Here is an 18,235-nt window from a genome sequence, read left to right on the forward strand (position 1 = left end):
AACACTACAGTATACACAGAACACTACAGTATACACACAGAACACTACAGTATACACACAGAACACTACAGTATACACACAGAACACTACAGTATACACACAGAACACTACAGTATACACACAGAACACTACAGTATACACACAGAACACTACAGTATACACACAGAACACTACAGTATACACACAGAACACTACAGTATACACACATAACACTACAGTATACACACAGAACACTACAGTATACACAGAACACTACAGTATACACACAGAACACTACAGTATACACACAGAACACTACAGTATACACACAGAACACTACAGTATACACACAGAACACTACAGTATACACAGAACACTACATTATACACACAGAACACTACATTATACACACAGAACACTACATTATACACACAGAACACTACAGTATACACAGAACACTACAGTATACACAGAACACTGCAGTATACACAGAACACTACAGTATACACAGAACACTACAGTATACACACAGAACACTACAGTATACACAGAACACTACAGTATACACAGAACACTACAGTATACACACAGAACACTACAGTATACACAGAACACTACAGTATACACAGAACACTACAGTATACACAGAACACTACATTATACACACAGAACACTACAGTATACACACAGAACACTACAGTATACACAGAACACTACATTATACACACAGAACACTACATTATACACACATAACACTACATTATACACACATAACACTACAGTATACACAGAACACTGCAGTATACACAGAACACTACAGTATACACACAGAACACTACAGTATACACAGAACACTACAGTATACACAGAACACTACAGTATACACACAGAACACTACAGTATACACAGAACACTACAGTATACACAGAACACTACAGTATACACAGAACACTACATTATACACACAGAACACTACAGTATACACACAGAACACTACAGTATACACAGAACACTACATTATACACACAGAACACTACATTATACACACATAACACTACATTATACACACATAACACTACAGTATACACAGAACACTACAGTATACACAGAACACTACATTATACACACAGAACACTACATTATACACACATAACACTACAGTATACACACATAACACTACATTATACACACATAACACTACAGTATACACACAGAACACTGCAGTATACACACAGAACACTACATTATACACACATAACACTACAGTATACACACATAACACTGCAGTATACACACAGAACACTACATTATACACACATAACACTACAGTATACACACAGAACACTACATTATACACACATAACACTACAGTATACACACATAACACTGCAGTATACACACAGAACACTACATTATACACACATAACACTACAGTATACACACAGAACACTACATTATACACACATAACACTACAGTATACACACAGAACACTGCAGTATACACACAGAACACTACATTATACACACATAACACTACAGTATACACACAGAACACTACATTATACACACATAACACTACATTATACACACATAACACTACAGTATACACACAGAACACTACATTATACACACATAACACTACAGTATACACACAGAACACTACATTATACACACAGAACACTACATTATACACACAGAACACTACAGTATACACACAGAACACTACAGTATACACACATAACACTACAGTATACACACATAACACTACATTATACACACAGAACACTACATTATACACACAGAACACTACATTATACACACAGAACACTACAGTATACACACAGAACACTACAGTATACACACAGAACACTACATTATACACACAGAACACTACATTATACACACAGAACACTACAGTATACACACAGAACACTACAGTATACACAGAACACTACATTATACACACAGAACACTACATTATACACACAGAACACTACAGTATACACAGAACACTACATTATACACACAGAACACTACATTATACACACAGAACACTACATTATACACACAGAACACTACATTATACACACATAACACTACAGTATACACACAGAACACTACAGTATACACAGAACACTACATTATACACACAGAACACTACATTATACACACAGAACACTACAGTATACACACAGAACACTACATTATACACAGAACACTACAGTATACACACAGAACACTACAGTATACACACACAACACTACAGTATACACACATAACACTACAGTATACACAGAACACTACAGTATACACACACAACACTACAGTATACACACATAACACTACAGTATACACAGAACACTACAGTATACACACAGAACACTACAGTATACACACACAACACTACAGTATACACACATAACACTACAGTATACACACAGAACACTACATTATACACAGAACACTACAGTATACACACAGAACACTACATTATACACAGAACACTACAGTATACACACAGAACACTGCAGTATACACAGAACACTACATTATACACAGAACACTACAGTATACACACACAACACTACAGTATACACACAGAACACTACAGTATACACACTGAACACTACAGTATACACAGAACACTACAGTATACACAGAACACTACAGTATACACACAGAACACTACAGTATACACACTGAACACTACAGTATACACAGAACACTACATTATACACACAGAACACTACAGTATACACACTGAACACTACAGTATACACAGAACACTACATTATACACACAGAACACTACAGTATACACACAGAACACTACAGTATACACAGAACACTACATTATACACAGAACACTACAGTATACACACTGAACACTACAGTATACACACTGAACACTACAGTATACACAGAACACTACATTATACACACAGAACACTACAGTATACACACAGAACACTACAGTATACACACAGAACACTACAGTATACACAGAACACTACAGTATACACAGAACACTACAGTATACACACAGAACACTACAGTATACACACTGAACACTACAGTATACACAGAACACTACATTATACACACAGAACACTACAGTATACACACTGAACACTACAGTATACACAGAACACTACATTATACACACAGAACACTACAGTATACACACAGAACACTACAGTATACACACAGAACACTACAGTATACACACACAGAACACTACAGTATACACACAGAACACTACAGTATACACAGAACACTACAGTATACACACAGAACACTACAGTATACACAGAACACTACAGTATACACACAGAACACTACAGTATACACACAGAACACTACAGTATACACAGAACACTACAGTATACACAGAACACTACAGTATACACATAACACTACAGTATACACACATAACACTACATTATACACACAGAACACTACAGTATACACACTGAACACTACAGTATACACATAACACTACAGTATACACACAGAACACTACAGTATACACACATAACACTACAGTATACACAGAACACTACATTATACACACAGAACACTACAGTATACACATAACACTACATTATACACACATAACACTACATTATACACACAGAACACTACATTATATACATAACACTACATTATACACACAGAACACTACATTATACACATAACACTACAGTATACACATAACACTACATTATACACACATAACACTACATTATACACATAACACTACAGTATACACAGAACACTACATTATACACATAACACTACAGTATACACAGAACACTACATTATACACACATAACACTACAGTATACACACAGAACACTACAGTATACACACATAACACTACAGTATACACAGAACACTACATTATACACACAGAACACTACAGTATACACAGAACACTACATTATACACACAGAACACTACAGTATACACACAGAACACTACATTATACACACATAACACTACATTATACACACAGAACACTACATTATATACATAACACTACATTATACACACAGAACACTACATTATACACATAACACTACAGTATACACATAACACTACATTATACACACATAACACTACATTATACACATAACACTACAGTATACACAGAACACTACATTATACACATAACACTACAGTATACACAGAACACTACATTATACACACATACCACTACATTATACACACAGAACACTACATTATACACATAACACTACATTATACACACAGAACACTACAGTATACACACATAACACTACAGTATACACACATAACACTACATTATACACACAGCACACTACAGTATACACACAGAACACTACAGTATACACATAACACTACATTATACACACAGAACACTACAGTATACACACATAACACTACAGTATACACACAGAAAACTACGGTATACACAGAACACTACAGTATACACACAGAACACTACAGTATACACACAGAACACTACAGTATACACACATAACACTACAGTATACACACATAACACTACATTATACACATAACACTACATTATACACACAGAACACTACAGTATACACACATAACACTACAGTATACACACAGAAAACTACAGTATACACAGAACACTACAGTATACACACAGAACACTACAGTATACACACAGAACACTACAGTATACACATAACACTACATTATACACACAGAACACTACAGTATACACACATAACACTACAGTATACACACAGAAAACTACAGTATACACAGAACACTACAGTATACACACAGAACACTACAGTATACACACAGAACACTACAGTATACACACATAACACTACAGTATACACACATAACACTACATTATACACACAGCACACTACAGTATACACACAGAACACTACAGTATACACATAACACTACAGTATACACACAGAACACTACAGTATACACACAGAACACTACAGTATACACACACAACACTACAGTATACACACAGAACACTACAGTATACACAGAACACTACAGTATACACACACAACACTACAGTATACACATAACACTACATTATACACAGAACACTACAGTATACACACTGAACACTACAGTATACACATAACACTACAGTATACACACATAACACTACAGTATACACACAGAACACTACAGTATACACACACACAACACTACAGTATACACAGAACACTACAGTATACACACACAACACTACAGTATACACATAACACTACAGTATACACAGAACACTACAGTATACACACATAACACTACAGTATACACACATAACACTACAGTATACACACATAACACTACAGTATACACACAGAACACTACAGTATACACACAGAACACTACAGTATACACACACACAACACTACAGTATACACAGAACACTACAGTATACACACACAACACTACAGTATACACATAACACTACAGTATACACAGAACACTACAGTATACACACAGAACACTACAGTATACACACACACAACACTACAGTATACACAGAACACTACAGTATACACACAGAACACTACAGTATACACACACACACAACACTACAGTATACACAGAACACTACAGTATACACAGAACACTACAGTATACACATAACACTACAGTATACACAGAACACTACAGTATACACACAGAACACTACAGTATACACACACACACAACACTACAGTATACACATAACACTACAGTATACACAGAACACTACAGTATACACACAGAACACTACAGTATACACACACACAACACTACAGTATACACAGAACACTACAGTATACACACACAACACTACAGTATACACATAACACTACAGTATACACAGAACACTACAGTATACACACATAACACTACAGTATACACACATAACACTACAGTATACACATAACACTACAGTATACACAGAACACTACAGTATACACAGAACACTACAGTATACACACAACACTACAGTATACACAGAACACTACAGTATACACACAGAACACTACAGTATACACAGAACACTACAGTATACACACATAACACTACAGTATACACACAGAACACTACAGTATACAAACATAACACTACAGTATACACACAGAACACTACAGTATACACAGAACACTACAGTATACACAGGACACTACAGTATACACAGAACACTACAGTATACACACACAACACTACAGTATACACAGAACACTACAGTATACACACACAACACTACAGTATACACACAACACTACAGTATACACAGAACACTACAGTATACACACATAACACTACAGTATACACAGAACACTACAGTATACACACATAACACTACAGTATACACAGCACACTACATTATACACACAGAACACTACAGTATACACAGAACACTACAGTATACACACACAACACTACAGTATACACATAACACTACATTATACACATAACACTACAGTATACACAGAACACTACATTATACACACAGAACACTACATTATACACACATAACACTACAGTATACACACAGAACACTACAGTATACACAGAACACTACAGTATACACAGAACACTACAGTATACACACAGAACACTACAGTATACACACAGAACACTACAGTATACACACACAACACTACAGTATACACACAGAACACTACAGTATACACAGAACACTACAGTATACACAGAACACTACAGTATACACACAGAAAACTACATTATACACACAGAACACTACAGTATACACACAGAACACTGCAGTATACACAGAACACTACAGTATACACACATAACACTACAGTATACACACATAACACTACAGTATACACACAGAACACTACAGTATACACACACAACACTACAGTATACACAGAACACTACAGTATACACACACAACACTACAGTATACACAGAACACTACAGTATACACACAGAACACTACAGTATACACACAGAACACTACAGTATACACACAGAACACTACATTATACACACAGAACACTACAGTATACACACACAACACTACAGTATACACAGAACACTACAGTATACACACAGAACACTACAGTATACACACACAACACTACAGTATACACACACAACACAACATTATACACATGTAACATTATACAGATAGTGGACGTCTGTATGTGTCTCCTCTGTGTTCACATGAAGATGTCTGTGTCTCTGTTTACATGAAGACGTCTGTCCCTGTGTCTCTGTTTACATGAAGACGTCTGTCCCTGTGTCTCTGTTTACATGAAGACGTCTGTCCCTGTGTCTCTGTTTACATGAAGACGTCTGTCCCTGTGTCTCTGTTTACATGAAGACGTCTGTCCCTGTGTCTCCTCTCTCAGACTTCTCCAGCTGATGGAAGAGATCATGGCGGAGAAGGAGAACAAGACCATCATCTTCGTGGAGACCAAGAAGCGTTGCGATGAGCTGACAAGGAGGATGAGACGAGACGGGTGAGACTAAGGCTTCACTCATACCTATACATCTAGCAACAATGTTGCATGGTAGATGTAAGCAAGTATTAAGTGTCATGGCCGCCCCAATGCATTTCCAGTGGAAGTCACATGGTTTGATACAACATTTTTGCCTACAAGCTGATGTATGTATGTTGTATGTGTTTCGACTGCCCCCCTCCCCCTCATACAACACGTTTGTCTCTTCAAACCACGTGACTCCCATTGGAAATGAATTGCGAGCTTGCAACAGTCTCATCCATCAGATATACAACATTCTGTTGTGACAGTGTGAGTGAAGCCTTAGTCTCGCGTTACCAGACTGTTAGACTCTCACAATTTCCAAACGCTTCATCATACAGTCTGGAGCAACGGAAGAGATGTCGTGACTAAAATATAAGGCGGAAGTGGAGCCTCCTCCCCACTTCTGTTTCGTCTTTACAGTCGCACACATTTATTCTAATATAAATATAAATCATCTAAGCATATATGGGCTGAATATACCTTTAAGAAACTTTATATAAAAAACTGCTGTCCCATGTTTTCATGTCACCTGCTCAAGAGGTAGAGCAGGTCGTCCAATGATCCATGGGTCGGCGGTTCAAATCCCGGCTCCTCCTGGCTACATGTCGAAGTGTCCTTGGGCAAGACACTGAACCTTGCATGGCTTCCGCCGCAATCGGTGTATGAATGTGTGTGTGAATGTGTGAATGTAATGCACAATCTATGTAAAGCGCCTTGGATAAAGGCGCTATATAAATGCACCATTTACTTTACATTTACTTTACATTTACTTTACATTTACTTTACATTTTACTTTACATTTACTTTACATTGACTTTACATTGACTTTACATTTACTTTACATTGACTTTACATTTACTTTACATTGACTTTACATTGACTTTACATTTACTTTACATTGACTTTACATTTACTTTACATTTCCTTTACATTTCCTTTACATTTACTTTACATTTACTTTACCTTTACTTTACATTTACTTTACATTGACTTTACATTGACTTTACATTTACTTTACATTTACTTTACATTGACTTTACATTGACTTTACATTGACTTTACATTTACTTTACATTGACTTTACATTGACTTTACATTGACTTTACATTGACTTTACATTGACTTTACATTGACTTTACATTGACTTTACATTTACTTTACATTGACTTTACATTGACTTTACATTTACTTTACATTTACTTTACATTGACTTTACATTGACTTTACATTGACTTTACATTTACTTTACATTGACTTTACATTTACTTTACATTGACTTTACATTGACTTTACATTTACTTTACATTGACTTTACATTGACTTTACATTGACTTTACATTTACTTTACATTGACTTTACATTGACTTTACATTGACTTTACATTTACTTTACATTGACTTTACATTGACTTTACATTGACTTTACATTGACTTTACATTGACTTTACATTTACTTTACATTGACTTTACATTGACTTTACATTGACTTTACTACCGAAACAGAAAGAGTTTAAGTCCATATATGGAGCCGTGTTTAACCCATTTAGGCCTGACCTCAAAATTAAAACAAAATCTTCTAAATCCTCCAGTTTTCTGAAATAAATATTTTCACGATTTTTCATAGCAGACCTACAAGCTCATAGCGCGCCACTCGGTGGCGCGCTATGAGCTTGTAGATCTGCTATTTTTCAGTAGCTAAATTACAACATAATGTTTAAAACACCAAAAGGGGTTCCCGCCCAAAATGGGTTAAGCCACACCCCCACACTCTTCACCAAGAAGAGTGACATAGACTTCATGTTCATCAAGACATAGACCTCATGTTCATCATGAAGAGTGACATAGACTTCATGTTCATCAAGAGTGACATAGACTTCATGTTCATCATGACATAGACTTCATGTTCATCAAGAGTGACATAGACTTCATGTTCATCATGACATAGACTTCATGTTCATCAAGAGTGACATAGACTTCATGTTCATCATGACATAGACTTCATGTTCATCAAGAGTGACATAGACTTCATGTTCATCATGACATAGACTTCATGTTCATCAAGAGTGACATAGACTTCATGTTCATCATGACATAGACTTCATGTTCATCATAGACTTCATGTTCATCATCTTCACCAAGAAGAGTGACATAGACTTCATGTTCATCATGTGTTCATCATCATGTTCATCATGACTTATAGACTCATAGACTTCATGTTCATCATGACATAGACTTCATGTTCATCATGACGTATAGACTTCATGTTCATCAAGACATAGACTTCATGTTCATCATGACATAGACTTCATGTTCATCATGACATAGACTTCATGTTCATCATGACATAGACTTCATGTTCATCATGACATAGACTTCATGTTCATCATGACATAGACTTCATGTTCATCATGACATAGACTTCATGTTCATCATGACATAGACTTCATGTTCATCATGACATAGACTTCATGTTCATCATGACATAGACTTCATGTTCATCAAGAGTGACATAGACTTCATGTTCATCATGACATAGACTTCATGTTCATCAAGAGTGACATAGACTTCATGTTCATCATGACATAGACTTCATGTTCATCAAGAGTGACATAGACTTCATGTTCATCATGACATAGACTTCATGTTCATCATAGACTTCATGTTCATCATAGACTTCATGTTCATCATCTTCACCAAGAAGAGTGACATAGACTTCATGTTCATCATGTGTTCATCATCATGTGTTCATCATGACTTATAGACTCATAGACTTCATGTTCATCATGACTCATAGACTTCATGTTCATCATGACATAGACTTCATGTTCATCATGACATAGACTTCATGTTCATCATGACTTATAGACTCATAGACTTCATGTTCATCATGACATAGACTTCATGTTCATCATGACTTATAGACTCATAGACTTCATGTTCATCATGACTTATAGACTCATAGACTTCATGTTCATCATGACTTATAGACTCATAGACTTCATGTTCATCATGACTTATAGACTCATAGACTTCATGTTCATCATGACTTATAGACTCATAGACTTCATGTTCATCATGACTTATAGACTCATAGACTTCATGTTCATCAAGAGTGACATAGACTTCATGTTCATCATGTTCATCATCATGTGTTCATCATGTTCATCATGGCCAAATGATGAGTAGCTAGTTTACTTCATGTTCATCATGGCCAAATGATGAGTAGCTAGTTTACTTCATGTTCATCATGGCCAAATGATGAGGAGCTAGTTTACTTCATGTTCATCATGGCCAAATGATGAGTAGCTAGTTTACTTCATGTTCATCATGGCCAAATGATGAGGAGCTAGTTTACTTCATGTTCATCATGGCCAAATGATGAGGAGCTAGTTTACTTCATGTTCATCATGGCCAAATGATGAGTAGCTAGTTTACTTCATGTTCATCATGGCCAAATGATGAGTAGCTAGTTTACTTCATGTTCATCATGGCCAAATGATGAGTAGCTAGTTTACTTCATGTTCATCATGGCCAAATGATGAGTAGCTAGTTTACTTCATGTTCATCATGGCCAAATGATGAGTAGCTAGTTTACTTCATGTTCATCATGGCCAAATGATGAGTAGCTAGTTTACTTCATGTTCATCATGGCCAAATGATGAGTAGCTAGTTTAAATTAATGTCTTCCAAAGTCTGAAAATCAGTGTGTGGTTTTAAGGAGTGTCACTACCGAAACACATAATTTCTCATAAATGATAAACTATTTTGTTTTGTTCTGCTAAATGTGATGTTTCTATCCATGTACATCAGTTCAAAGCTGTTTTTCTTAGCCATTTTTTGCCTAGCTAATAGAGCTAAAAACTAGATAAAGTTCTCACTACCAAAACAGTCACTACCGAAACAATTACATGTCACTACTTAGTGACATGATTGTTTCGGTAGTGACAAAATTGGATGTTTATGCTTTTTAATGTACTTAATTCTAGTAATTCTAGTTTAGTAGTAGCTTGAGCATGTAAAGCATCTTATGAGTTAATATTTAGCAAAATAGTTAAGTGACTATGGCACCGCATTGTGAAGACAATGCTGTGGTCACTACCGAAACAGTGCAGTCACTACTGAAACAGTGCAGTCACTACCGAAACAGTGCAGTCACTACCGAAACAGTGCAGTCACTACCGAAACAGTGCAGTCACTACCGAAACAGTGCAGTCACTACCGAAACAGTGCAGTCACTACCGAAACAGTGCAGTCACTACCGAAACAGTGCAGTCACTACCGAAACAGTGCAGTCACTACTGAAACAGTGCAGTCACTACCGAAACAGTGCAGTCACTACCGAAACAGTGCAGTCACTACCGAAACAGTGCAGTCACTACCGAAACAGTGCAGTCACTACCGAAACAGTGCAGTCACTACCGAAACAGTGCAGTCACTACCGAAACAGTGCAGTCACTACCGAAACAGTGCAGTCACTACCGAAACAGTGCAGTCACTACCGAAACAGTGCAGTCACTACCGAAACAGTGCAGTCACTACTGAAACAGTGCAGTCACTACCGAAACAGTGCAGTCACTACCGAAACAGTGCAGTCACTACCGAAACAGTGCAGTCACTACCGAAACGCTGGTTGTTTTGTCTAAAATCAAAGATAGTGAGTTATCAACCAATATTTTAAGATCATGATTGGTTAGGTCACCTAACCAATCATGATCTTAACATATTGGTTGATACACCTAACTTAGGTGTATGTGTAATGTCAACTACCAATAATGCTGAAATCAATATAATCAACTTTATACATTGTACAAAGAATATTGCGTTTAGATTTTGATTACTCTCAATAATTCAACATTACAAAAATTGTTAACATATCAATTTAAATGTATTTAATTGTGGAACCACCTACATCAATTCTTAAAAATGGTCTGTACAGGGGGGAATTGAAAAAAAATAACTTTATTCGAAGGTAAAAGTCTATGTTTCGGTAGTGACACATTTTGGGAGAGGAAAGATATTCCAATAAATTCTTAAAATACAATATGATCATTGAGTGTGCCTTTACTAAATATGTAGCCTGGAACTCACCTATGCTTTTTATGGCATAGGCAGCTCCCGGCAGGATCCGCCGGCAGAAACTATGCGCAGCTGCTAGACATGAGACTAATTAATTAGAGCGACAGAGAGAGAGAGGAGTGTGTGTGTGTGTATATGTGTGCATGTGTGTGTAAATTTAACAAAGGTGCAGACAATCAGAAATCAGCAGAGAGTGAGTGATGTTTGCGCTACTCTATGCCGAATTGAAGTGGACTCAGACCCAGACTTTTTTTTTCTCCCTGGAAATAAAAACGTCTGGGTTTCCGAGGCTCCTAAATATGTGTCCCTTAGATCTGGTGCAACATGAATATGGTAAAGGTTTTTAAACATAAAATGTAAAGATATTTTAAAATATATTTTCGTGAACGGAAATGGCAGCTTCATTACTCAGCTCATGGGGCTGTAGGTCCAGACTCTATATAGCATTCCTTACTCAGCTCATGGGGCTGTAGGTCCAGACTCTATATAGCATTCCTTACTCAGCTCATGGGGCTGTAGGTCCAGCTCATGGGGCTGTAGGTCCAGCTCATGGGGCTGTAGGTCCAGCTCATGTGGCTGTAGGTCCAGCTCATGGGGCTGTAGGTCCAGCTCATGGGGCTGTAGGACCAGCTCATGGGGCTGTAGGTCCAGCTCATGGGGCTGTAGGACCAGCTCATGCGGCTGTAGGTCCAGCTCATGGGGCTGTAGGTCCAGCTCATGGGGCTGTAGGTCCAGCTCATGGGGCTGTAGGTCAGCTCATGGGGCTGTAGGACCAGCTCATGGGGCTGTAGGTCCAGCTCATGGGGCTGTAGGACCAGCTCATGGGGCTGTAGGACCAGCTCATGGGGCTGTAGGTCCAGCTCATGGGGCTGTAGGTCCAGCTCATGGGGCTGTAGGACCAGCTCATGGGGCTGTAGGACCAGCTCATGGGGCTGTAGGACCAGCTCATGGGGCTGTAGGTCCAGCTCATGGGGCTGTAGGTCCAGACTCTATATAGCATTCAGACATTGTGGAATAGTTGTCTGGCTACGCGAGACTAGGCGAGACTCCACACATAAAGACCCTAATAGAGCGTGTCCTAATTGATTAGTCACATGACAAATGACAAATGTCACATGATTTGTCACGACAAGAGTTGTCTTTGTCCACGGCTAAAACGTCTTTAAATAAATACTTTTTGAAACGCCTATGAGGAAAATTAACGTCGTTCTGAAAGGGGGCGGGACTGAAAAGGGGGCGGGACTTAAAGGGGGTGCGACTGAAAGGGGGCGGGACTGCGACGCTCTATACATGACAACATGGTGATTTAACCAGGAGGACATTTTACATAATGTGCATTAAATTGTGATGAAGAGATACTCCAGATATGAGCCTAATGAATGACAACATTTACATTGTGATGAAGAGATACTCCAGATATGAGCCTAATGAATGACAACATTTACATTGTGATGAAGAGATACTCCAGATATGAGCCTAATGAATGACAACATTTACATTGTGATGAAGAGATACTCCAGATATGAGCCTAATGAATGACAACATTTACATTGTGATGAAGAGATACTCCAGATATGAGCCTAATGAATGACAACATTGACATTGTGAATGTTTGGTCTCTTAACCACCGTGTACAATAATACTGTGGTTCTGTATTACAGATAATAATAATAATAATAATAGTCTGTATTGCAGATGGCCAGCCATGTGTATCCACGGAGACAAGACGCAGCCAGAAAGAGACTGGGTTCTCACAGGTGAGAGTTTTTTTTTATTTTTTTGCTAATCGCAGGTTATACTCGTCCTATAAATGAATTAGGCTCATGACGAGCAGGCTCATCTTCAGGCTCATCTTCAGGCTCATCTTCAGGCTCATCTTCAGGCTCATCTTCAGGCGTCTGATATCGCTGTGAGAAAGCCTCGCTGTGTTTCATCTCTGGAATCGCTGTGGTTGCTACGGACGCTACTAAGGCCTCCATCACTGCTTCTGTTGCTATGGACGCTACTAAGGCCTCCAGCACTGCTTCTGTTGCTATGGACGCTACTAAGGCCTCCAGCACTGCTTCTGCTGGTTGCTACGGACGCTACTAAGGCCTTCAGCACTGCTTCTGTTGCTACGGACGCTACTAAGGCCTCCAGCACTGCTTCTGTTGCTACGGACGCTACTAAGGCCTCCAGCACTGCTTCTGTTGGTTGCTACGGACGCTACTAAGGCCTCCAGCACTGCTTCTGTTGCTACGGACGCTACTAAGGCCTCCAGCACTGCTTCTGTTGCTACGGACGCTACTAAGGCCTCCAGCACTGCTTCTGTTGCTACGGACGCTACTAAGGCCTCCAGCACTGCTTCTGTTGCTACAGACGCTACTAAGGCCTCCAGCACTGCTACTGCTGGTTGCTACGGACGCTACTAAGGCCTCCAGCACTGCTACTGCTGGTTGCTACGGACGCTACTATGGCCTCCAGCACTGCTACTGCTGGTTGCTACGGACGATACTAAGGCCTCCAGCACTGCTTCTGTTGCTACGGACGCTACTAAGGCCTCCAGCACTGCTACTGCTGGTTGCTACGGACGCTACTAAGGCCTCCAGCACTGCTACTGCTGGTTGCTACGGACGATACTAAGGCCTCCAGCACTGCTTCTGTTGCTACGGACGATACTAAGGCCTCCAGCACTGCTTCTGTTGCTACGGACGCTACTAAGGCCTCTAGCACTGCTTCTGTTGCTATGGACGCTTGCTAAGGCCTCCAGCTCTGCTTCTGTTGCTATGGACGCTTGCTAAGGCCTCTAGCACTGCTTCTGTTGCTATGGACGCTTGCTAAGGCCTCCAGCTCTGCTTCTGTTGCTATGGACGCTTGCTAAGGCCTCTAGCACTGCTTCTGTTGCTATGGACGCTTGCTAAGGCCTCTAGCACTGCTTCTGTTGCTACGGACGCTACTAAGGCCTCCAGCTCTGCTTCTGTTGCTATGGACGCTACTAAGGCCTCTAGCACTGCTTCTGTTGCTACGGACGCTACTAAGGCCTCCAGCACTGCTTCTGTTGCTACGGACGCTTGCTAAGGCCTCCAGCTCTGCTTCTGTTGCTATGGACGCTACTAAGGCCTCTAGCACTGCTTCTGTTGCTACGGACGCTACTAAGGCCTCCAGCACTGCTTCTGTTGGTTGCTACGGACGCTACTAAGGCCTCCAGCACTGCTTCTGTTGCTACGGACGCTACTAAGGCCTCCATCACTGCTTCTGTTGCTACGGACGCTACTAAGGCCTCCAGCACTGCTTCTGTTGCTACGGACGCTACTAAGGCCTCCAGCACTGCTTCTGTTGCTACAGACGCTACTAAGGCCTCCAGCACTGCTACTGCTGGTTGCTACGGACGCTACTAAGGCCTCCAGCACTGCTACTGCTGGTTGCTACGGACGCTACTATGGCCTCCAGCACTGCTACTGCTGGTTGCTACGGACGATACTAAGGCCTCCAGCACTGCTTCTGTTGCTACGGACGCTACTAAGGCCTCCAGCACTGCTACTGCTGGTTGCTACGGACGCTACTAAGGCCTCCAGCACTGCTACTGCTGGTTGCTACGGACGATACTAAGGCCTCCAGCACTGCTTCTGTTGCTACGGACGATACTAAGGCCTCCAGCACTGCTTCTGTTGCTACGGACGCTACTAAGGCCTCTAGCACTGCTTCTGTTGCTATGGACGCTTGCTAAGGCCTCCAGCTCTGCTTCTGTTGCTATGGACGCTTGCTAAGGCCTCCAGCTCTGCTTCTGTTGCTACGGACGCTACTAAGGCCTCCAGCACTGCTTCTGTTGCTACGGACGCTTGCTAAGGCCTCTAGCACTGCTTCTGTTGCTACGGACGCTACTAAGGCCTCCAGCACTGCTTCTGTTGCTACGGACGCTACTAAGGCCTCCAGCTCTGCTTCTGTTGCTACGGACGCTACTAAGGCCTCCAGCTCTGCTTCTGTTGCTACGGACGCTACTAAGGCCTCCAGCACTGCTTCTGTTGCTATGGACGCTACTAAGGCCTCCAGCACTGCTTCTGTTGCTACGGACGCTACTAAGGCCTCCAGCACTGCTTCTGTTGTTACGGACGCTACTAAGGCCTCCAGCACTGCTTCTGTTGCTACGGACGCTACTAAGGCCTCCAGCACTGCTTCTGTTGCTACGGACGCTACTAAGGCCTCCAGCTCTGCTTCTGCTGGTTGCTACGGACGCTACTAAGGCCTCCAGCACTGCTTCTGTTGCTATGGACGCTTGCTAAGGCCTCTAGCACTGCTTCTGTTGCTACGGACGCTACTAAGGCCTCCAGCACTGCTTCTGTTGCTATGGACGCTTGCTAAGGCCTCTAGCACTGCTTCTGTTGCTATGGACGCTACTAAGGCCTCTAGCACTGCTTCTGTTGCTATGGACGCTTGCTAAGGCCTCCAGCTCTGCTTCTGTTGCTATGGACGCTTGCTAAGGCCTCTAGCACTGCTTCTGTTGCTATGGACGCTACTAAGGCCTCTAGCACTGCTTCTGTTGCTACGGACGCTACTAAGGCCTCCAGCTCTGCTTCTGTTGCTATGGACGCTACTAAGGCCTCCATCACTGCTTCTGTTGCTACGGACGCTACTAAGGCCTCTAGCACTGCTTCTGTTGCTACGGACGCTACTAAGGCCTCCAGCACTGCTTCTGTTGCTATGGACGCTACTAAGGCCTCCAGCTCTGCTTCTGTTGCTACGGACGCTACTAAGGCCTCCAGCACTGCTTCTGTTGCTACGGACGCTACTAAGGCCTCCAGCACTGCTTCTGTTGCTACGGACGCTACTAAGGCCTCTAGCACTGCTTCTGTTGCTATGGACGCTTGCTAAGGCCTCTAGCACTGCTTCTGTTGCTATGGACGCTTGCTAAGGCCTCTAGCACTGCTTCTGTTGCTATGGACGCTTACTAAGGCCTCCAGCTCTGCTTCTGTTGCTACGGACGCTACTAAGGCCTCCAGCTCTGCTTCTGTTGCTACGGACGCTACTAAGGCCTCCATCACTGCTTCTGTTGCTACGGACGCTACTAAGGCCTCCAGCACTGCTTCTGTTGCTACGGACGCTACTAAGGCCTCCAGCACTGCTTCTGTTGCTACGGACGCTACTAAGGCCTCCAGCACTGCTTCTGTTGCTACGGACGCTACTAAGGCCTCCAGCTCTGCTTCTGCTGGTTGCTACGGACGCTACTAAGGCCTCCAGCTCTGCTTCTGCTGGTTGCTACGGACGCTACTAAGGCCTCCATCACTGCTTCTGTTGCTACGGACGCTACTAAGGCCTCCATCACTGCTTCTGTTGCTACGGACGCTACTAAGGCCTCCAGCACTGCTTCTGTTGCTACGGACGCTACTAAGGCCTCCAGCACTGCTTCTGTTGCTACGGACGCTACTAAGGCCTCCAGCTCTGCTTCTGCTGGTTGCTACGGACGCTACTAAGGCCTCCAGCACTGCTTCTGTTGCTACAGACGCTTGCTAAGGCCGCCCTCACCGGGAGGTCCCTACTGGCAGTGAGGAGCCCTCACCGGGAGGCCTCTAGCACTGCTTCTGTTGCTATGGACGCTTGCTAAGGCCTCTAGCTCTGCTTCTGTTGCTACGGACGCTTGCTAAGTCCTCCAGCACTGCTTCTGTTGCTACGGACGCTACTAAGGCCTCCA

General features: G+C 41.1%; 1 protein-coding gene across 1 annotated transcript in view; it reads left to right on the forward strand.

Annotated features, from left to right (window-relative positions):
• Positions 1-18,235, forward strand: part of LOC306922149 (putative ATP-dependent RNA helicase DDX17) — a gene marked incomplete at its 5' end in the record, with an annotated part of 58,461 nt that overhangs the window by 10,348 nt on the left and 29,878 nt on the right. The window contains 3 exons of the mRNA XM_079499544.1: positions 7,179-7,192; positions 7,361-7,471; positions 14,266-14,327. Coding sequence (XP_079355670.1) covers positions 7,179-7,192; positions 7,361-7,471; positions 14,266-14,327 — 187 coding nt within the window. The remainder of the gene's footprint in view (positions 1-7,178; positions 7,193-7,360; positions 7,472-14,265; positions 14,328-18,235) is intronic.

This window comes from Electrona antarctica (genome assembly GCF_951216825.1).
Source record: "Electrona antarctica genome assembly, chromosome: 4".
In the NCBI taxonomy this organism is placed as follows: domain Eukaryota; kingdom Metazoa; phylum Chordata; class Actinopteri; order Myctophiformes; family Myctophidae; genus Electrona; species Electrona antarctica.